Source organism: Pteropus vampyrus, unplaced genomic scaffold (assembly GCF_000151845.1).
Source record: "Pteropus vampyrus isolate Shadow unplaced genomic scaffold, Pvam_2.0 Scaffold20, whole genome shotgun sequence".
Lineage (NCBI taxonomy): Eukaryota > Metazoa > Chordata > Mammalia > Chiroptera > Pteropodidae > Pteropus > Pteropus vampyrus.
In genome coordinates, this window is record NW_011888801.1 from 4,988,806 (window position 1) to 5,011,216 (window position 22,411).

The following is a 22,411-nucleotide window of genomic DNA, read 5'->3' on the forward strand; positions in this document are numbered from 1 at the left end:
TCAGCTAACTGACCCTAAGGCCAAATGACCAGCGTGGTTCCACAGAGCAAAACTGCACTAGCACCACGGAATCTCCCTCTCTGCTCTCTCTCCTCCACCTCCCATCCACTGCTAACATCCCTCCTCCTTCCTCTCTGGGATTTCCCTCCTCCCTGGCTGGGCTTTGGTCCTCAGTGGCCCCACAGCAACCATCAGCCCTTCTGAGGGTCCAGAGCTATGCAGGCCAGTGACCCCACGCTAAAAAGGGGGAGGGGAAGAGGAGGTTTTGAGCTTTGTAAAAGATGCCACTGGTTTTTCTGTTTTATGTCAAATGACCTCTAACACTCTAAGCAACGGTACATTTGAGCCCTGGGTCCTTAAAAGAATTTAGCAGAACAGTTTAAAATGTCCAGACTTGGAGGTGTCAGGTTTCATAAACTGAAGAAATTCAGAACACACATGCAGACCCCAACGCTGGAATGCTAAAAAGGTCTCTCCACTGCTCAGGCCACAGGTTCTGTTAAGAGAAAAGAACAGATCTCCCAGGCCCCTCCTAAGTTTCAAGAATTCTAAGATTTCCTAGGGGAAATTTATCAGTAGCATGTCTATACATGTCTACATTATAACGATGGGTTCTAACAAAGATATGTCAGTCACTAATAATCAGGTTTATAATCCAAGTTTTTAAAATAACATTAGCATAACAACCAAATACAACATGTTTATTAGAGCCTAGGTTTTTTAAAAATAAATAAAAGGCATGTTTAGGACAATTAGGGAGACTTGAAATGAACTGCATGGTAGATGTTATTGTATCAGCATTTAATTCTTTGGGTGTGATAATGGAGGTGTGTTAAATAGGAACACGTCCTGATTCACAGGTGATATACGCTTCACTGTTTAGGGGTGAAGTGACCTGATGACCACTTTTTTCTAAATGAATCAGGAGAAAAAATTGTATGTGAATATATAGAGAGAGTGACTGAATGAAAAAGCAAAAAGGGGCAGGCTACTACCCTTTGGTGAGTCTAAGTGGAGACTATATAAATGTTTATTGTACTATTCTTTCAACTTTTCTATGGATCTAAAAATTTACAAAACATTAGAGGAAAAAATTGTACCATTAAAAATTTTTTTAAGACGGAAAATTTTTAAGAAAAATAAAATGGCTCATAATCCCACTGCCTAGATAATTCTTTAAATTGTTGTAATTTAACTGTGGATTTAAATATAGGTATATAGGTAGGTAAGTAATGCCACATCTGTCCAGCCATGGTTTATCTACCCAAGAAAGAAAATACCCTGAGAAAATGTTTTTCTCTTAATAAAGTGATGTTTAGGCCAATACAGAATAATTCATAAAGAAAAAAAGGCTGCTGTACCATTTCTTAGTGGTAGAATGAATTAAAAAAAAAAAAAAAAAGTGTGTGTATCCCAAAATGAGGGCCTTTGCAAAGACAGAAGACATGGCGAAAAAGTTTGAAAATATTCTACCAAAATATTCTCATCCCCTTGCCTGTGGGTCACCTGATGATGGTGGGGAGTTTCCTTCTATCTCCACCACCCACAGACAGTACAGCCCTCTGGAGCTCCCAAGACCCTCGAAAGTCGTTGCGAGTGCCTATTCAGGGTCCAGGAGCATGGGACCACCCAAGACTACTCATGACCACGCCAGCTTCAAAGAAGCACCTTCCCCCCAAGACTCGAGGCTCCTCAAGGCACCAGAACAGCCTCCTCTACCAGTGACTAAGAGACATGGCTCACAGCCAGCCCCCATGCTTAGGCCCAGGTGGCCCTGGGCTTCCCCACCTCCATCTGACCTCCCCAAAGGCCTGGACTCAGTTTCCTCATACCTTGCCCCACCACACTTGCATTGCAATTCATCTGGGGACTTTTTCTCTTAGAAGGAGAAAAGAGAAAGAGAATCCTGCTAAATTGCTTATCAGGATTATTAAGTTGTCCGTAGAGGGGAGGGTGGTCCCATAACATGAGGGAGACAGATGTAGAGGCACCCCCTGAGGAGGGCTGCTCTGGCAGCTGGAGGGAAAGAACTGGAGGTGAGTGAGGAGACAGAGACACCAAGGAGCAGGGGCTGAGAGAGCCATCACGGAGCCTGCCATGGGCCTGGTTATTAAAACCAAGAAACGACTGCTTCTCCTGCCAAAAGAGTTATCTTTTAATCCAACCCCAGGATGACACCATCTGGCAGTAGCACAGGAGCAGCTCCTGAGGGCACACGAGTCACGAGGCTGGGCCCTGGGTCTCTCCCTTCAGGTAAGGGCTTGTCCATGTTCCAGAGGAAGCGCGGGCCCCTGTCCCTCCAGGGCCTGGGTCCTAACAGGCCTGTGCATGCCTGGGAGAGCGAGGCAGTCGGTAAGGAAGTGGAGGAAGCTGCTGTTCTATGTGGGGTCACCAAGTGGCAGATGCAAAGACCTGAGAAGGGAAGACACTGGCTCAAGGTCACTGAGAAGGCTGGCATCGTGTCAGGATGAGGCAGCAATGCTAGGATTTTGCTTCTACCCAGATGTGGCAAAGAGGTTTACAGCTCACGAATAGCTGTTGTCAATTGTCTGTGGCAGGCTGCCTGTGATTCTGGACAAAAGGAATTCTGTGGACCTGGGCAGGCTCAGCAGACAAGGGTATCTTGACTGACTCACAAGGAAACAAAGTGGTACTACCCCAGCCCCCCAACCCTCTACGCACTGTAACAAATCATGGACCAGCCTGGAGTTATGTGCCCAACTGCAGGGTTTATTTCTGAGGTCCCTACAGTCCTTCAGAATACAACAGCAATGTTCTCTGAGACACGGTGGGCTTATTCCCACCCCTATGCAAGGGGGTCTCTGCCTGCCTCTGCAAATATACATATCCCACCCCAACCTCAGATCCCAGGTCAAAACTCACTCCCGGAGCATGTGAGGGAAGAGAGGGCTCTGATCAGAAAGTCTCCAGGCTGGCCAGGACAGGTGGCATGTAACCTGTCTATTCGCTTTCTTTCCACTCTCGAAGCACCCCTCACAGGGAGTCATCCAGGCCTCCGCAGGCTTGGGAGCACACCGCCTCCAAAGGCAGCAGTGCCATTACTAAGCAGTTCTCCATGCACAATGCTCTTCCTTGTGGGCAACTGAAATCTGCCAGCAGGAACTAGCAGTCAAAAGTCCAAACCTAGCGGCCCCAAAGGCTGCTCGATTTTCCAACACAGCTCAGTGGGTATGCTCTTTGGATTCCAAACACCAAGGGTGAAATCCTGACTCATTAGCTTGGGACTATGGGCAAGTAACTTCCTCTCTTTCTGCTTCAGTTCCCTCACCTGTAAATGGGGACAATAACCCCTTATCTTTCGATTTCTGGGACAATCCAAGAGATGTCCATGTTAAGTTCCCTGGCACAAGCCACGAGTAGTCATAAATGTCTACCATCATCCCATACCACTGTAATCACGGTCTGCTGCCAAAGGCTCCAGCTCAGCCTCCTGCTGCTCTCCTGACACTGACTCCACTTTCTTACAACCAGATTTGCGCTCAGCAAGTGTCCAGTTCTGCAGCCTTCCTTAGGTGTAGCTGGCTTACTGGGGACATAGTTCAAACTCCAGCCTCTCCCCCAAAAACCTCTGCCCAAAGCTTGGGCGAGCCATCCCAGCAGCCCACTGGAGCTGGCAGACAAGGAAGGAAGCAGGAGACCATGACAGGGGTCTTCTCACCCCTCCTGGTCTTGGCCTCACCACTCTAGACCCCAAGTATAACCTCCGCCAGACAACCAAACACTAAAAAACACACAAACAACCAAGCAAATAGATATGATCTTATTAATCTCATGCTCCAAAAGCTCCCATGGCTCCTTTTGACTTATTAGGACAAAGTCAAGAAGTCTCAGCACTAAAAGAAAAAGAAAACAAAACATTTATTGAGCACTTGATTTTGTGCCAAGTTCTCAGCTACATACTATATATGTATTACACCATTTAATAACTCCCTCTAAGATTGGTCTTATTACTGCATCTCACAAGAAGCCAAGGCTCCGAAATATTAAGCACCTTGCCTAAGCCACACAGCTCAGGAATATAAGCGGCAGATCTGGAGGTCAGGTTCATGGCCCAGTCCCCCTGCCTCTCTCTCCAGCCTGTCTCCTCCAGCCCTTCCCTGAGCAGGCCACCATGTAGTCGCCACAGTGTCCATGGTCATGGTCACCCTGCAAGACTGGTTCCTTCTTGCCTCACTGCTCTTCCTCGGGCTTCTCTCCCTACACCTGGAATGCACCTACCCAAGATGACTTCTACTCAACCCTCAAAGCCCTGCTCTCAAAAAGTTATCTTCTTCATGAGACGAACACTCAGCCCAACGACTCTCCTTTCCACAAGACAGAATCAATCCCTTGGGTGTACTTCAAAGGCGTCTTGTTTCTACCCACATTAGTGTACAAGTTACCAGTCCCCAAGCCAGTCACGTTGCTGTCTTGCTCCCTAATGTAGATCATTCATCTTGTCACCACCGCAGCTCAGTATGTTTGCTTGAATAAGTGAATGAACAATGTCCCTTCTAGATTTGCAGGCCAGGAAACAAAGCACAGTCAGAGGTGGACTTGACCTTTGCAGGGACAACTGGTAAACAACCCATCTAGAGTAGCCTCTTGGAGGTTACACCTAGCAAATAGTTCATCCTTGGCTGGGTGGGTGTGAGCAACCCCATCAGCACTATCAATTCCAGTGCTAGGAAGTAGCACATCCACATGGTGAAGGCGGCCATCAGTGACTTCTGGGAGCCACACTGCTGGGGAGGGAACTCTAGGCCTTCTTCAGTCCCTCCCAGCACTCGGGAGGAGGCACACAGGGCTCAGGCCCAGGTCTTCTGGTACTCTCACTCCTGGACACAGGAAGTGGCAATCCAAGAGCAGAAGCAGCTCCTCTCTGCTGACCTGGACAGAAAGACGCCAGGGCCTGGAGGGGACCTCGGTCAACAGCACCCTGCTCCAACAGTTTATCAGCTCCAGGTCCCCTTGGGGAAGAGGCGGAAAGATGAGCTCTCTCTGCTGACCCACTTTCCCAGCACTCCCCTCCCAGATCTGGCCCAGCCCAGTAAGATTCCCTGTCACCTTGTGACATCAGTAAGAAACAATCACGTACATACTCATAGAGAGAGAGAGAACTTTTGGTTCATCACAACTACTCTGAGACTCCCACTTTACAGATAAGGAAAACGGGGCCCAGAGGCAGGTCCCTGAACTGTGCTCTTCTCACTCTGCCTCCCTGACCCACATGAACACCATAGTTCTTCGTCAGAGGAGACAGACAGACATGCTTCTCTGTGTCCCTTCCCTGGACAGGCTCGGACAATGAGGAAATGCACTGCACTGAGTGGAAGATCTCCCAGGTGCTGGTGAGAATTACAGCTGCTGAGACCAGCCCACCTCCAAGCTGTTTTGGGAGACCCAGAGTGGGGCCCAGGAGTCATCATTTTTCAGAAGCTTCTCAGGTGATTCTGAAGAATCCAGTCTAAAACCCCACACCTGGAGAAACCTAGGAGTGACTTGGGATCAAAGCCATCAACCTGGCAATTTGTAATCAACAGCCTTCAAAACGTCCACACCCTTTGACCCAAAAGCACCCACTTCCAGGAATTTATCCTGAGGAAATAAAGAGGTGCACAGAGATCTATGCATAGGATGTTGGCCCTGGCATGATTTATACTGAAAAAAATGGGAAATTTCTAAATCTCCATAAAGAGGAACTGGTGACATACATCTTGCTAGGGAAATACTGTGCACTCACTAAAAATAATTCCTTTTTTATTCTTTTTTTTTAAATGTACAGTAATTATCTCCAGTTAGTAGGATTACCTCTGGAACTTATTTTCTTTTTGATTATCCAACTTTTCTAAATTCTCTACCGTCAACATGGCTAATTATACAATATTTTTAAAACCAAGTAACGTTTTTGTTTTATTTACCAGCATCAGACCTAAAATTTGAAGCCCAGTTCAGTCAGAACAGGAAGGACTGCAGATAGCAAGTATCTCAGCCATGGACACGATAGAAAAACCCCTTCCCTGCCACGTCTGAAGTTCTACCTGAATACTTTCAGCAATCAGCAGCTCATTTCCTTCCCTAGAGCAGTAGTTTCTGACAATGAAAACGTTATTACCTATCCTGAACAGGAATTCTACCTTCCTGAAATTAAAATCTGTCTCTGAAATACAGTTTGCAGTACATGGCATCATAAGCTCAATAAACACATGGAACGGAGCAGTTTTTTTTTAAATTAACTGATTTAAAGGATGACCACCCATACTTTCCCACTATGGCCAGGATGAGAATGTGGGGTCTGCAAGCATGGCTGACACATATTCACAATGCCATGTTTAAATCAAGTGTTGTTCACGTCTTCCTCCCCACAGTCACCTAGATGATTACTGAAAACACCTTGGTTCCTACTTAGTCCACTGTTCCATGAACAGTTTGCCCCACCCTCACCGGTCATTTCATTGGCCAGTAACTTTACTGAGGCCTTTATTTCTGGTGAACAACCTGCTTGAGGTTACCAGCTCAGTCCAGACACACAGATGCCACGCCTCTAGAAGCTGAGGGATCAAGTGCAACCAAGAGGTAAGAGGCCTACCCTCAAAAACAGAAGCAAGGCAGAAAAGCGAAGTTTCTTTCCTTCCTCTCATGCTCTATTTATTTCCTTTTATTCCCATTTCCCTTCCCACTCTCTTCCCTCAAGCCCATAGGTGACCATTCTTTTGTGTTAATCTTTTTCTTAGTGTTCTTGCAAAATGGGTATCATTTTGTATTAATTTACATACCAGCATAGCACTACCCATCTCATTCTACTATTTACTTTTTCACTGAGCTCTGGCTTTAAGATCCATGCCACTGCCATGTGTGTGTCTCATCTGTCACTTGGAAACGCTGTGGAGGCCTGCCGGCCCATGTGTACCATTACACCCATCAGCTCTCCCAGGTATAGACGCTACCACGCAGGTACTGCAGTGAACCTCCAGACACCTGTCCTATCAGGGACCTGCATAAGTGCCTGGGGAGAGAGAGGGTCAGGATCTCACGCAGATCAGGGCTTTGCAGGAGCCCTGCCAGAGGCTCTAGCACAGCTGTACCAGCAGAGGTGAATTCCTGAATCCCCACACCCCGCTGTTCACTGACATCATCCAGCTTTCAAGTTTTTGCCAGCCCAAGAGGTGGAAAGGGATAGAGTTCATTGCGGAGTCTTACCAAATCTGCCAGAACCACGCCTGCTAGGAGGACAGCAAGAAAGGCATTTGCCACAATAAGCGTCAGTGGAGCTAAACGAAAACAATCGCTCATTAATAAAAATCTCCGTCAGGAGACCTCACTGCCTTGAGTTGTCACATACTGCTCGAACACGAACATCACACACTGGCTTGCAAAATGCCATGAGTCCCACCTGCTCCGGTAGGCAGAGGCTCCTCCCAAGGAAGCCAACTTTTCAGGGTGGAGGGCAACAGAGCAGACCTCTCATGCCACTCTGCTCTTTTATTTGCAATCACACGATCCTACTACCCGATGACTATTACACATAGTTCATACCACATGTGACTCCCATGTGATCTGACAGCACCTGAAGCAGTCTATACCTGTTCAATGAGCCCCAGCAAGGTCAAATTTCTCTAAAGGTTGCTAAACACTTACTCTCAATCTCTGTGCTAACTTCATCACATACCCGGAACCAATGGCTTGTAGACCAGCACTGATTTGCAGACCCGCACCCTGAGTGTGGGACAGAGAGATGGAACGAACCAACCGATTCACCCTGGAAGTCACAGTATAAGATGGCACTTCAACAGCCATGGGACTGGGACACTAATAACAGTACAAATAACAGCTTATGCTTACATAGTGCCTACTGTGTGCCAGGTACTGCTCTAACCCTTTAGATAGTAGCTCCTTTAATCCTTATAGTACAAGGTCCTATTATTATCTTCATCTGAAGCACAGAGATGGAAAGTAACTGGGCCAGGGTCACAGTAAGTAGCAGACTGAAGATTTGAATCTGATATTTGGCTTAAATACAGGCTCTTAACCACTCTACTAAACTGACTCCCTAGTGACCTGGCCTCCCCCACTGACCTGGCCTCCCCCACCTGTTCTCTCATTTGTAAGGTAGAATAAGGACCCTCAAAATGTTGCTGATGAGATCAAATGAGAAAATAAATACAAAAATAACAAAGCATCCTGTGCAACAGAAACATCTACCCTCTATATGCACAAGATCATTTCTCTATACTACCCACTTACTTCCACACTAGCTCTGAGAAGAAAGTGGTGTTATGGACCCCATCAGAGAGAGAAGGATAAGGCTTAGATAAACTATGTGAGGTGGCCATGCAGACACAACTAGACGCACTCAATCCCTGTCAGCCACCTTACACCTCAACCACTCCCTTCTCATCCACAGAGGCCAGCAGATGGGAACTGGTCTCCAGCTCCCCAGAGGACTCATGGACTCTGGTTTCTAAACAGCTCAGCTGTAATTCTCAGACTTAAAACTTAGGAAAAAGATGGCTTTCCAAACCTATTTTGCCAGAAAGTATTCAGCGTAGCTTTTTGAATTCCTACTCCTTACCTTCCATTTTGTGGTTTATAGCAAATGGCAAGTGTTTGTTTGCAAATCTGTAAGATTCTTAGAAGGGTGAAAAGAAGACGGTTCTTGCTCCACGGGAGTTTATTATCTCATTGAAAAGCCCAAACCTCAGGGATCAGGTGTCTAGCAGTACAGATCACAAAAAACAGTTGAGGCTGCCCAAAGGAGAGTATCCTAGGGCTAACAACTCATAGAAAGCCAATCAGACACCTCTGGGGATTCTGCAAAGGCCAGTTGGCCTATACTCCCCTCACCCCACCCTCTTCTGGCTGCAGCACCCTCCCCCACATCCCATAGACCACCCACTTACTCCATGTCAACTCTGCCATTCCTCTCTCCAGCCCCAGGCTCAAGCAGCCTCACAGAGACTCAATCACAGGGAGAATCACTGGAGGAAGCAGCCAGGCCTGCCCTGTGCCTTCCAGGGACTGGTTAGCCTGGCCTCATTTTCCTAGTGCCTGCTGAATGCTTGCCCTAAGCAGAAGCCCAGAATCCCATAAAGACACACTCTTCAGAGACTAGATTCTCTCCAAGTCTCCTCCCCTGCTCTGTGCACTACCTTTGCCAGGGCTGCCTTCCTCCTTGCCCCTCTCCAGGACCCATCTGGCCTGCCAGGTGTGTGCCTGCACCCAGCTCACTGGACACTCTCCTTTGGGCGACCTCATCTGCTCTATGTGATCTATACTGCTAGATACCTGATCCTTCAGGTTTGGGCTTTTCAATGAGATAACAAACTCCTGGGGGGCAAGAACCATTTTCTTTTCACCTTTCTGAGAATCTTACAGATTTCTTCAAACAAAAACATTTGCCATTTGCTATAAACCACAAAATGGAAGGTAAGGAGGAGGAATTCAAAAAGCTACGCTGATTACTTTCTGGCAGAATAGAAAGAATACATAGAGCAACCAAAACTGAAAAGCTTTGATGAACAACAGGATACATGTTCCAGCTAAAAGAACAAATCAAAGTCAGGGTGATTTGGTATGAGTCTACGGTGTTGGTCAGAGGGTATACTAATGTCTTTCTCATCTCTACATACTCAACATTTAGCAGAGCCACTGAACAGGTATATGCTGGATAAAGGATGGATGGGTGGACAGCTAAAACCTGGGTCCGAATCTGTCTGGGCTCCACCCTAAAGGCTGTGTGACTGCGTGCAAGAAGCAACTGTTACCAGTTCTGAGTTTTCACGACAAACCTTAATATGAGGGAGGTGGAAGGCAGAACAAGCTTACATGAAATTCCACAAATTCCCAAAGAAAGCAAGGACAGCTGGATACTATTTTGTTCCCTCTCCCTGAGATCACAAAATGGGAAAGAAAATATGACAGGATTTATAAGGTGGTCTGCCATTTCCTATCAGAAATGATTAGAATAGACAGGCATACATATTCCCACACAGAGCCCCTATCTAAGCTGCTTTGGGTTTAGCTCCTCCCTCCCCCTGGTCAGGAAAAGGACCCAGAATCAGCACATTTGGGTACTGTTTACTTTCTTGCTTCTTCCTGAATCCAGTTCTCACTAAGGCTGGCTATGGGAGTGGGCCCCAATTCAGTGTCCTGGGGCCTTTATCCTCTTATCTTTATTTAAGGCTTTTTGCTCTGGGACAAGAGGCTCAATGGCGTCATTTTCCTGCTTGAACTCTGTCCTGTGACTAAGCAATAAGAAGCCACGGCAGGCAGCCCTGGAAGTTTTTTTGCTGTGTCACAAAAAGAATGAAGCAAGGAGGTAACTCCTGCCAACATGAGACCCATTATCTGACTCAGCACTAAATTCGGATGTCACATCCTACGTCTGTATCCAAAGTTTCCCTCGTATGACAGGTTCTCAGAACACATCTGCTGAATGAATGAATGCTGTGACGAGAAGGGGTAGGGTGTCCAAGGCTCAGGACATAGACATCTCAATGGCGACATTCGCAACCTGGCCTGGAGCACAGAACAAATGCAGTCTTTATAAGGACTCTAAAACTTGCCCAGTCTCTCAGCAGCTGGCAGCCCTGAGCAAGGTGACGAACATCTCTTGGCCTAATTTGCCAATCTGTAGAACGTAAATACCAATTATATGGACTAAGAAAAGAGTTTTTTCAACGGTCAGGAATGAAAAGCTATAGCACAACTCCATGAACTGCAATGCCTTGCTACTTGCTCACCCTCACTGGAAAGGCTGGTGCCTGCAAAGCCAGGCCCAGATCAGGAAAAACCAGCCAAGGCTCCAGAGACTCCCCGCCCAGCCTGGGGCCGGTAGTGATGCCATGCAAGGAGCCTCAGCTTGGGAAGAAACCCGGATCCTGTATCCAGCTCTGCCAGTGGCAAGCTATGAGACCCCAGTGGAGTCCCTTTGTGTCTCTGAACTGCTGTTTCTCATTTGTAAAATAGGCAGTTTGGGCAAAATGGTCTCTAAGATCCTTTCCAGCCGTGATACTCAACAATCTTAAGCTGCTTAAGAAACATAAACAGGAAATGAAAGTTCTAGCCAGATGAGAAGAAAAAAAGGTTACTCTAAGTAAGAAGAACAGAGGTTTTCATGAGTATTGAAAAGGTCAGTAAATTTTTTTAAAGTATGGCTTCTTACATCAAAACATAAAAATCCAGTTTCTTCTCATTTCTTTTGTTATCACATCACTCACTATTGGTAAGATAGATTCACTACTTTTGGACAGCAGATTCGCAATGGTCAAATGATGTATGCGGTTTGTTTGGGGTCCCAGGCCAGCTTAAGGAGTCAGACGTGTACCATTCAGACAAGTAATCTGAGGCTGACACAAAAAGAGGCCTGAGAGCCTCCTGAAGAGACATGCCACACCTGGAAAAACACTGTGGGCAGAGAAAACACACCCTGGCTTGAGACAGCCGACAAGGCAGCAGCACTGAGCCGCAGGTGATTATCTCTGACGGCGTTGCTTCCCACACGAACAGCTCTACCAACCCCACCTGCAAGATGCATGTTGGCAGGGGCTTATTTATATATCAGTGTCATAGTTCTCTTATGCAATGTAGGTATAGGTCCCAGCTAGTGACCATATTTGTAAAAAACAATAATTTTTCCAAAAAAGTAACCACTTTCTACTGCAATGGACAATGTGATGGGGATTTACTCTGTTCCTTCCCATATCACTGTCTTGGGAAGTGGAGAGTATGTTGTTTTTTTTTTTTTTTTTAGCCACATTGTGGTCATTTGTCATTTTTGAGAGCATGGTTCATCTTGAAAGGAAACCTGCAAAAGTAAACAGAGGAAGCAGACAAAGACAAGAGTATCTCATAGAAACAGCTGCTATCAATGGCAGCCTCTGTGTCCACCTGTGACTCACTAACGCAGCTCAGCTCAGGCAAAGGAAGGTAAGGTTTTTGAGGAAGCTCTTCTCTCTCTCAGCATGGCAAGCATTGTAAAACAAAAACATTCAAGCCAGTGGTTTTAAAACTATGTTCTGTGGAACCCTGGAGAACCCTGGGAAACCCTGTGGAGGTGCCTCAGGGAGGCTGTAGGGAAAAGGGACAAGACCCAGGCCTCCACACCAGATCAGTACAGCACCTCTTTGTCTATTTTACACATCTAGCTTTCCTGTAAAATTCCAGTTAATGAAAAGGGTCTCATTGCAAAAAAAAAAAAAAAAAATTAAATCATAAAGGATATTTATACTTCACGTGTCATTTAATTGTTTGCAACAATACTATTAAAAAAACCTGAGGCTGAAGGGGCTTACAGTCAGGCTCCACAGCCCATTCTCTGAGTAATCACCCTGTGCTCACCCAGTGTCTATGTGAACTGTCAGGAAAGGAAGGTCACCACCTAAGACAGTCAGTCAGTCCACTCCATAGCTGGATGGCACGGCCACTAAAACAAGTTTTTCCTTAAACCAAAGACCCAGGGAAGGGGGGCCATTAGGGATAAAAAGAGGCTCAGAGGGCAACATCAACTACATGCAACATGTGGACCTTATTAAAATCCTGATTTGAACAAACCATCTACAAAAAGACATTTCTAAAACAAGCAAAACTGAGTATCGACTGGGTATGAGATGACATTAAGAAGTTACTATTAATACTGTTGGTTGTAAAAATGGTCTCCTAGCCACCTTTCTTTAAGGCCTTATCTGTTAGAGACACTTCCTTACGTATTTATGGGGGAACGTGATATGCTGTCTGGGATTTGTTTTAAAATACTACAGAAAAGAAAATTGTTGGAAGAGCTGAGTATGTTATACTATCCTCTCCTTCTCTGCAAATATTTGAAAATTTTATACTAAGGAAAGAAGGAAGGAAGAAAGAAAGGTCTTTGCTTAAGTTCAGCTCAATTCTACCTTCCAGTATCTTCCACCAGTCAGCCCATGTTCCACTTTCTGGTATCAAAGAGAAGTGACTCTCATCATCTGCCGATGTCCTTCTGAAGAGACTTGAGCCTCTAAGTCTCCTTGCCTTCAAAATTATCAAGGTCCCAAGGTCCTTTTAGAGCTGAATTCATGGCAATGGCCTCCAGAACCAAAGCATGGTAAAAGTGTGTTCTGAGCAGCCCCAAGAGTGTGAGACCTCCTGGTCCATGCACACTCTAAACTCTCCCGTGGGCGTCTAACTCCAAGCATGGCCTGTGCCCATGACACCTCCTGATTCCAAGGACAGACAGGGATTGAGGGAGCTCTCCACTCAAGGGCAGGCCACCCCCAACAGCAGTGGTGGTGGCAGCAGCAGCCTGCCCTCACCTCACATTGATCACCTTAATCCTCACCAAAGCCCTAAGAGAATACTATTAGCCCTTTTACAGATAAGGAAAGAGAGAGCCCAGAGAGAGTGAAGCAACTTGCTGAAGTCACACACCTTAAGATGAAAGAGTCAAGAATTAAATGCTTGTCTTTGGAGGTCCCCAAGACCGGGTTCATGACACTCAGCTGTCTCTAGTCTTGTGGCCTCACTCCCTTGCTCCAATCCCACCAATGATCTGTGTCACTCATCTTCTAAGAAATAGCAACACTCTCAGGGCAGAGACCATCTTCCTGCTTCCCAGCCCAGCACCTCCCTGAGGCTCAGGAAAGACTTGTCCAACAGTTAACCAATCCCAGACCCTACAGTCACCAAACTACCAGGACAGGTGACTCTTTCCTAGGGGCCCCTGGAAACCCTGCCTATGGACCAAACTCCAGGCCTAGAGAAGACCACAAGAGGTTTAACTATCTCAAAGAACCATCATGAAAGCAGACTTCATTCCTGCCAAGCCAGTCAGGGGAAACTTGAGGCCCAGGGAGGTCACACACCTTATGCAAGATCATACAACCAAAAAATCTACTGGCCCCAAAATCTACTGTACATTTAAATCATCAACACATCCCAAAAAACTACTGGCCCCAGGATCACATGTGCCCACTTTAGCTGGAATCGAAGTCTCAAAGAATGGGAAAGTTTTAGGTGTGGGCTCCTCAAGTGAAGAAAGCTGAGGGAAAATTCAAAAAACAGTATATGCTGATGTTGCATTTCCGAGCCCCAATGCTGAAGTTTCCCAAAAGTGCATTTCTCAAAACACTAATGTCGCAAAATGCTCAATGAAAAAAGATTTTGTGGTCAAATCAGTTCAGGAAACGCTGCATAGTGAATCCACGCCAGTGAAGTCCCAAAGCACACTGGCTTACTAGTGCTCTCAAGAGGCTCCCAGTAGAAGAGCCCGTGTGACCCGCTCAAACCAGCACTGGTCAAATGCATTTGACCACAGAACCCTTTTATCAATAACACCACTGACAGCCCACCAGACCAGTGTTTAGATGTTTCCTTGGGAAATGCTGATCTAAGCCTTTTGAAAGAAAATCTTGATAGCCAGTTACCCTGGATTCAAGACTGAAAAACCAAACCAAACCAGCATGGGATAAGGAGGAAGTGCCAAAAAAGCAGAAATAACTAACATACTTCAAGGCCTTTGGGGATGGAGATATAAGAACTGGAAACACAAAGGAAATGTGTGAACATCCCTTGGCTGCCAGATATGAATGCTGCTAGCATTCTATGGTTAGTAACTTCTGGCCTTTTCAAAAGCGTTACAGATGACTACTGAAACTAAATCTTCCTTTAAAGTCCAAAGGAACTGTCCTGAGACTTTCCAAAATAGGTGGGGAGGGCAGGAAGAGGGAATACACAATTTTTAGAAGAAAAAGGAAAGAAAATGTTGGAACTAGGAATCCAGCCAGGCCACTCATCCCCAGGTCAAGGTGCTGTGGACAGTATGGATTTCCTTAACTAAAGCTCAGAAGAAACAGTATGGAGGTTCCTCAAAAAATTAAATATTAAATTGCCTCATGACCCATAATTCCACTGCTAGACATATCCCCAAAAGAACTGAGAGCAGGAATATTTGTGGACATATACCTAAAAAAACTGAAAGCAGAGATATTTGTATACTAATGTTCATAGCAGCATTACTCACAATAGCTAAGAGGTGGAAAGAACCCAAGCATCCATTGATGGATGAACGGATAAGCAAAATGTGGTATATATGCCTAATGAAATATTATTCAGCCTTAAAAAGGAAGGAAATTCTGTCACATGCTACAATATGAATGAACCTTAAGGACACTGTGCTAAGTGAAATGTCAGTCACAAAAAGACAAATGATGTATGATTCCACTCACATGAAGTATCTAGTCAAATTCGTAGAAAGAGAAAATAGAAGAGTGGTTGCCAGGGGTTGGAGGAAGGGAGGCATGAGGAGTTGTTCTTTAATGTGTATAGAGTTTTAGTTTTGAAAGATGAAAGAGTTCTGGAGATGGATGGTGGTGATGGTTACGCAGCAATGCTAATGTATTTAATACCACTGAACTGTATACTTAAAAATTATTAAAATAATTTCATGTTATATATATTTTGCCGCAATTTAAATAAATGGTTCAAATAGTAAATATTATGCTATGGATATTTTACCACACCAAAAAAAATAAAAAACCCCTCAAAGCAAATGTGTTATGAGCCTTAGTGTGAAATGAACATCAAGGTTAACAGTCACCTCGCAATTATCCACCAAGGGTTTAGAGGTGGATGGCTCACTGAACATGCCAAACATCTGTTTAGTTTAAATGGTTTCTTCAGCACTTTCATGGAGCTCTGTCTCAAAAAGATCAATACAGATACATAATTCAGAGATACGCAATCTGCCCCAGGTAAAAGGTGAAAAAAGATGCAATATCTCCCAATTCAATCCCACTTAAAATTCTTCTCTGCTAAACATGTTTAGTATCCCTATTGCATAGACTGATAGGCTGCTCAGCCCTCTTGCTCTATATCCACTATTTCTGTGGCTCACATCTTCCCATGGTTACAGGAAATTACTAAAGAACACCCTCGCATTGGCCTGCAGAATATACAGGTGGTTGAAATGAGGTAGAATAAAAAAACTAAGACAAAAGATTTCTCCTCTGCTGCTTAGTTTTTCAGGAAATAGAAAGCCAGAAAATCAAAAATCACTCAACCCTAACACTCAATGAGAAAACAGTAAACATGATACATAGCTCAAAGAAGCCTCAAAAATCTAGTCCAACCCTATCACCAAACCTCCTTGGACCTAAAGCCACCTTGAAAGTGCTGAGAATCCCCTAGGACTGAGCAAGTTCTCGGTCACTGCTAAACTTCTAGTTTTACTGTTGTACTGGAGAAAAAAACTAAGCCCCAGGTAAAGATGCTCATCCAATGTCAAGATGTTGCACAGTGAGGAGCAGATCCCCATCCAAGACTCTTTTGAGGACACCAAGCTGACATTCAAATTCTAAGTGCAGAAGGGAAGGGCTCTCCAATCCTGCAAAAGGCAATGTGGGAGCTCCATATGGCTCCTGGCAGCCAGCCCCACAAAGCCAGTACCTGATGGGTGACCTTCAGAACTTCAGACACCAATGTCACACCACCTGCTTCCATCACAGACATACTGTGGGCGGTGACATCCATGTGTGCATCTGGGACTCACTCTAGCCTTCTTGCACTCCCACAGCCTTCTGTCACTGCGAAGTTACCACTTAGGAAATTTGCATGTATTTCTTAAGAGGATTGGGACTCACACAGGGTCACATCACTCATTCTGTACACAGCTGACTAGTTTTCCACTCAGCAGAAATTTACTGAATGCCTATCTTGGGACCAGCTCTACTCTAGGCATTAGAAACAGAACAGCCAATTTGGCTCATGAAGGTTACATTCTACTCTTGGTGATCCACAGCCATAGTAAAAGCAATCCTGACATCTGTTCAGCATAGTTTACAAGGAACTCTCATATAACCCTCAGAAATATCCCAGGTTTCTGGTTCTAAGGCTGGTTCCATGCTGCACTGCTCATCACCCTAACATATGCTCCTTTTTTCTTACACTAATTATCAAATAGCATAATGAAGTAGTTACTGTTTTATTTTTTAGAGTAGGAGATATGTTCAGAAAGGTTAACTGCCTTGCTCAATGTCTAAAATCTGGTGAAGTCTGCCCACCTCTCCCCACCACCCCACTCTAGCAGAGACCTTGTCTGTTAACTGCCTCATCGCACAAAGATGAAACCACATGTCCCTGACGTTCACCTGCTGTTTTACCTGCACAACAACGTTCCTTCTCTTCTTCCTTTGGAGAATTGCTTCTCTCCGCTCTAAAGACTCATATGGTACTGGTAGGGGATGCCAATCGCAGCCCTACTGGTTGGGTGCATTGCTGGGCCAATCTTAGTCTTCTAGCCCTGGCCACAGTGACTGGGCCTCACATGGACACATGATCCTACTCAGGCCAATCAGAATCTATGTGATGTTTCCTGCCAGGGCGAACTGGATAGAGCTCACTATATTCTCTGGTCAGGAGCTGTGAAGATGGAAGCCATATATTCCAGACCCAGGAGAAAAGACTGCAGCATTCAGGATCAATTATCCAAAGGCCAGTTGCCCCAACACGTCCCAAGGTTTTGGAATATTATGTAACAAATTTCTCTTTTCTGCCTCTAATGCAGACTAAGTTTCTGTCACATGCAATAAGGTGCCCTGAACTAATACATAGAGAAATAAATAAAATCTGCATTTCTCTTAGAAAACTCTTCTCAACTATTATGCTCAAGTTCCTCTACCACTTCCTCTCAAATAACACAATTTTAAAAAAACAAAAAAATACTACAATGGTTGGAGTTTTTACTTGTCACTGTCTCTGATGACCCTCTAAGGTAGAGTGGATGAAGAAAAGGTGGCCGGTACCAGAAGTAGAGAGAGAACAAAAGGCCCAGGTAACCTCTAATGAATAAATAATCCACACCTGACAACCAGCAGCCAACTGCACTAGTCCTGCTGGAAAAGCCTGGCAGGGTTATTCCATTAAAAATAAATTCCTCCAGCTTTAACTTCTGACAGGTGTACAATGCCTAAATTCCAAGAGACGTCCAAACCCCTCACTCAGCCTAGCCATCAAGGTCCTCCAGATTCCCTTCGCATCCCCATCCACCCAGAGCCAAAGTCAATCCCCTCTTCGATTCAGGCTGATCTAATTTCTGCAGTCTCAAAACACATAGCTCTTCTGATGGCTAGGCCTCTGCTCTTGTGTCTACAGCCCAGAAAGTCCTCTTCCTTTCCCTCTGCATGTTCAAAGTGCCCCTTCAACGCCGAGCTCAAACCCCAGTCCCTCCACAAAGCCTCCCTCAACTTCTCCAGCAGATGCTGCTATCTCCATTCTCTTAACTCTGGTGAAGCTAAGTCAACCAGCTTGATAGGAAACTAAAGAGGAGGAACAGAGGGGACGAGAAGGAAACATTCAGCCCTGAGAACACAGTAGAGAAGGCCAGCAGGCAATAGCCAAGCTCTGCCACTTCTGCCCCATAAGAGAAGCCTGGGGTGAAATGGTTTGGGGAGCCCTTCCACATTTAGATGGTAATTAGAGCTCCCAGGGGTGGATGACAGTATCTGGGGAAAGCATGTTGTATACAGAGTTTTAAAAGGAAGAAAAAATCTGCTTGTATTTATATCACTCAATTGATCTGTCTCATAATGTCACTCTCCTGAGTGTCCATTTCCCCAACTAGGCAGCAAGCTGCAGGCGGGAATTATATCCTATGCACCCCTGTCTCTGTCTGCACCCTGGTCCCTCCTGGATCGAGCACAGGACTGGGCACTTCAGTTCTCCCCAACAGCATTCTGCCCTCCCAGTGGCTGAGGCAGGCAGTGTAGCACCCTTTGCCCCAACTCACAGACGAAGTCACTGAGGCTCACGGCCAGGAAGGGGCCCTCACTCCAGGTGCAGGCAGTCGAGGATCTTCAAGTGAGAAAACCCAGATGTTAGTAACTAGTCAGAGAACCAAAAAGTAAAAACAAAGGACTACGTATGTTCCAAGTGAACAAACAAGATTCTAGTACAACTGTAGGGAAAAAACCCTAGAGACCTGAGCCCCGCAGAGGAAAATAAGTTTCTCTCCTATCAATACCACCAGCAGGGGCAGAAGTGATCACTTCTTCCTTACAGATCCATGCATATGGACAATGAAAGGCTACATAATTCCACAGAGTTCCCCAATGCAGGAAATGGCCTGAAATTGTAGTGGGAGGGCATAATCAGGTAACAGGAAGAAGCACTCCCAACACGGAAATCAGGAGCACTTGCGCTTCACCTCGACTCTGGCTCCCTTCTGCCTTGCTATTTCTGGCCTTTTCTCACACCTCACGTAGGAGAACACAGAACCCAGCATAACACAGGAAAGACACCACTCATTTCACTGGTGCTGCCATAGAATTAAGTGAGATATTAAAGCATGCAGTAAGATAAAAAATGCTGAACAGCAAGGTACTATCAATCCTGGTATGGGAGCGCCCCCCCCAAAAAAAAAATTTAAAAAACACTGTATTTTTCTTAGTCACCTTCATACCCCAGGCCTAAACATGGTGGGTTATAAATGTCTGGGGCTCTGAGCATGAGTAGAACAGATGGCTTTAGTATGCTCACCTGGGTTCCACCTAGGCGAGCTTCCTCCCAGTTCCAGGCCCCATGTAGGGGGGCTGCCAGACATCGTTTGCCTGCAGCACAGCAAACTCCCACAGCACACAAGTGCCAGGCAAGGGATAGGCACTTTGGACCAAAACATGTGTGAGATCCACCCAGGAAGCCCATAACTGGGTAACGGTGGCACCTCCAATGTAGAGATGGTAACAAAGGGGCCTCCTCTTGATGCTATAAAACCTTAAGAAGCCAGCTGGCTCCTTTTTCAGGATCCCACAAGGACCTTGCACTAAGGCCTACTTAGAAGCAGAGCTGTGGACCTGTGCAGAGTGGAAACTGCTGGGGAGAGCAAGGAGGCAGGGCACAGTACTGGGTTTCCCTGACTTTGGCTCCTCGGAGGTGAGAGGGGTGCTTCCATCCCTTCAACCAGAGCAGCTCTTTTATGCACTAAGCTTTGCGCCATAAGAAGGGCTCCCTGGCTAAAAAAGAAAAAGTTGAAAAACCACTAAACAGTAAATCATCCTTTACAAAGATCCCAACGCTCTATTGTTTACTTGCACACCACGTCGCCTCTTTCCCCCAGAGGCTCTAGATGGCATCTTGCCATACCAAATGCTACCCTAATTTTTTTCTAAAATATTAGCTAAAATAAATTTAACTTCCCCTTGAAAATTATTTTTCTGAGCATTTCATGACCTTCTGCAAGGCTACAGACTTCTACATTGTGGTAAAATAGGGGACTGAAATCACTGCCCTTGGGGATAATATCCAAACTCTATTCTATCCCTTCCCCAGGGCTTGGGACCAGCTCCTAGAACTTCAGCCTTGTGAGGCCCCATCTTCTCCACCAAGCATGGAAAAGGGGAGGACCAATTAATGACAATTCATCCATCTGTTTCAGAGATTAAAGCTAGCTAACGCTGATTCAAACACATCCCAACAAAAACCTGAGTCTGCAATCTAACTTCTGTGTTTCTTTGATAAACTTCATCCTTCAAAGATAGAAAAATGGATAGACAAAAAGGTAAAAACAATTAAAAAGAAAAAAGATTACTCCAATGAGATTTCCCTCTGTTCTTATCCTCATGGCGACATCTGAGAGTCCTTCTTTGTATCTTCAAAAGCACCATTCCAGGAGAGGACTGGTTTTTCTCAGCAACTCAGAGATGATATAATTGGTGGGACAGAATGCAGGTTTGAGGGGTGTAAATGCTAGGAGTCAGAAACCCAAAATGGAGACAAAAGGGCCACCAATAAAATAATGTGCTGTGTGGCCAGCAGTTTATTCTCTGTATGTCATTTTCCTTCACTATAAAAAGTGAGGTTGAGTCGGCCAATATACATAGGAGCTGTTACCAGCAACAGCTTATAAAATCATTCCCTTAATAAGTGAGGCTTTTAACAGCCATATAAATGGGTCTCATCAGCCTCCAGTGTACAAGTTGCTAAAGGCAGTTTGTCAACCCGCTCAGTTCACTCTTAAAATAAAAGCAAGACATAGAAACGATGGCACTTGCAGCCTCCTGGCTCTGAATGTGTTAAATAAAACAGTGGGTCATAATTGAAAACTCCTGGTGCCCAATACTTTGAGCATTTTAACTACTCAAAGCCCAAGTTTCCTCTCTGGCAAAGAGTAATGGCTCGCAGCATAGTAATAATTAAATGTGATAACCCAGAGTGCCTGCCACAACAGTAGATGCCTAATAAATGCTGGTTCTCTTTCTTCTTCAGTGCTATGCCTTCTTCCTTGAGCTTCCTTGTCTAAAAGGCTGGCTTTCCACCCTCACCAACCGAGCCAGTCCAAGCCCAACACTTGTCACAAACTCCCAAAATTAACCCCCACGCACAAAAACTCACAAATTCATCACCCATCACGCAAGGGAACCAGCCACCAGCCTTCCCTCCTCATACAGCTCAGCACGGTCAGGGAGGGATCTGAGCCCCAGCAACCACTACTAGGATTTTCCCATGGTGCAATGCAACTTCCCCAACTTTTCCGGGCCCAGTTTCCAAAGAAACCTAGCAGGCATTGTGCATAATCAACCACAAGTCTGGGCGAGCAAACAGACTGAGCTATGGGCAGTAGAAGCTAAGAGAACCAGAAAGTGAAAAGACATCAGTGGTCCTGAAACCAGGTGGCAGGGTCAAAAATTCAGGAGTACCGGTCCTGGCCCAGGTTCCATTCTTCTAGACTGTACCACTGATTAAAGGTTATCAGGGGCTCTCAAAGGGCTGGTGTATGGTAAAGAGCCTTGGAAAAGGGACGGGCGGTCATCCTCCTGATGTCGCCCAGGTGCTGGACCTGGTTGGACCTGGTGGTCTCAGGAGGACCCAGCTGCAGTGGCACCTGGGAGAGTCAAGGCCTGCAGTGCCCGGCATTGTTCACCGCGACGGCGGGGCCGAAGGAGGAGGTGTGAAGCAGGGGTCCGCGCATTGCCCCCTCCCCAGGCGAGCTAAAAGAAAGCAAGCTGTCCCCGCGGCCAGCGCCAGGTAGAGGAGTGGCCCTCCCGAGTTCCCCCTCGCAGAGCAGGAGAGAGAAGTGGAAGGCAGGTCCGAGAGGCCGGGGCGAGGGTCCGACACTCACCCGCGCCCTCGGCGGGCTGCGGCGGCCCGACTACGCCGTTCAGGTAGAGAATGGGCAGCAGGTGAGGCTGTGTCTTCTCCAGCGCCGCCCGCAGGTCCTGGAAGTGGTCCCGCTCCTTCGCCAGGAGCAGCTTGAGCAGCAGCTCCGCCTTGGTGCCTCCCGCCTCCTCGTCAAGCTGCCGCCGCTCGCCAGGGCTCAGCGCTCCCGCGGCCTCGAGCAACCCGAGCACGGCCTCCACCTCCGTCATGGCCTGGGCCAGGCTCTGCTGACACTGGGCGAGCAGCTCCCGGCGCTGGGGCTCCATGGTGGCGGGCCGCCCCGCCCCGCCGG

At 46.2% G+C, this 22,411-nt stretch overlaps 1 protein-coding gene across 3 annotated transcripts in view; it reads right to left on the reverse strand.

The window, feature by feature from the left end:
- DLG5 (discs large MAGUK scaffold protein 5) overlaps positions 1–22,405 on the reverse strand; it is a 115,606-nt gene extending 93,201 nt beyond the window's left edge. For all 3 annotated transcript variants that reach the window (XM_023527947.1, XM_011355317.2, XM_011355316.2), the window contains exon 1: positions 22,082–22,405. In XM_023527947.1, the coding sequence (XP_023383715.1) occupies positions 22,082–22,385 (304 nt within the window). In that variant the 5' untranslated portion in view covers positions 22,386–22,405. The remainder of the gene's footprint in view (positions 1–22,081) is intronic.
- Between the last annotated feature and the right edge of the window lie 6 nt (positions 22,406–22,411).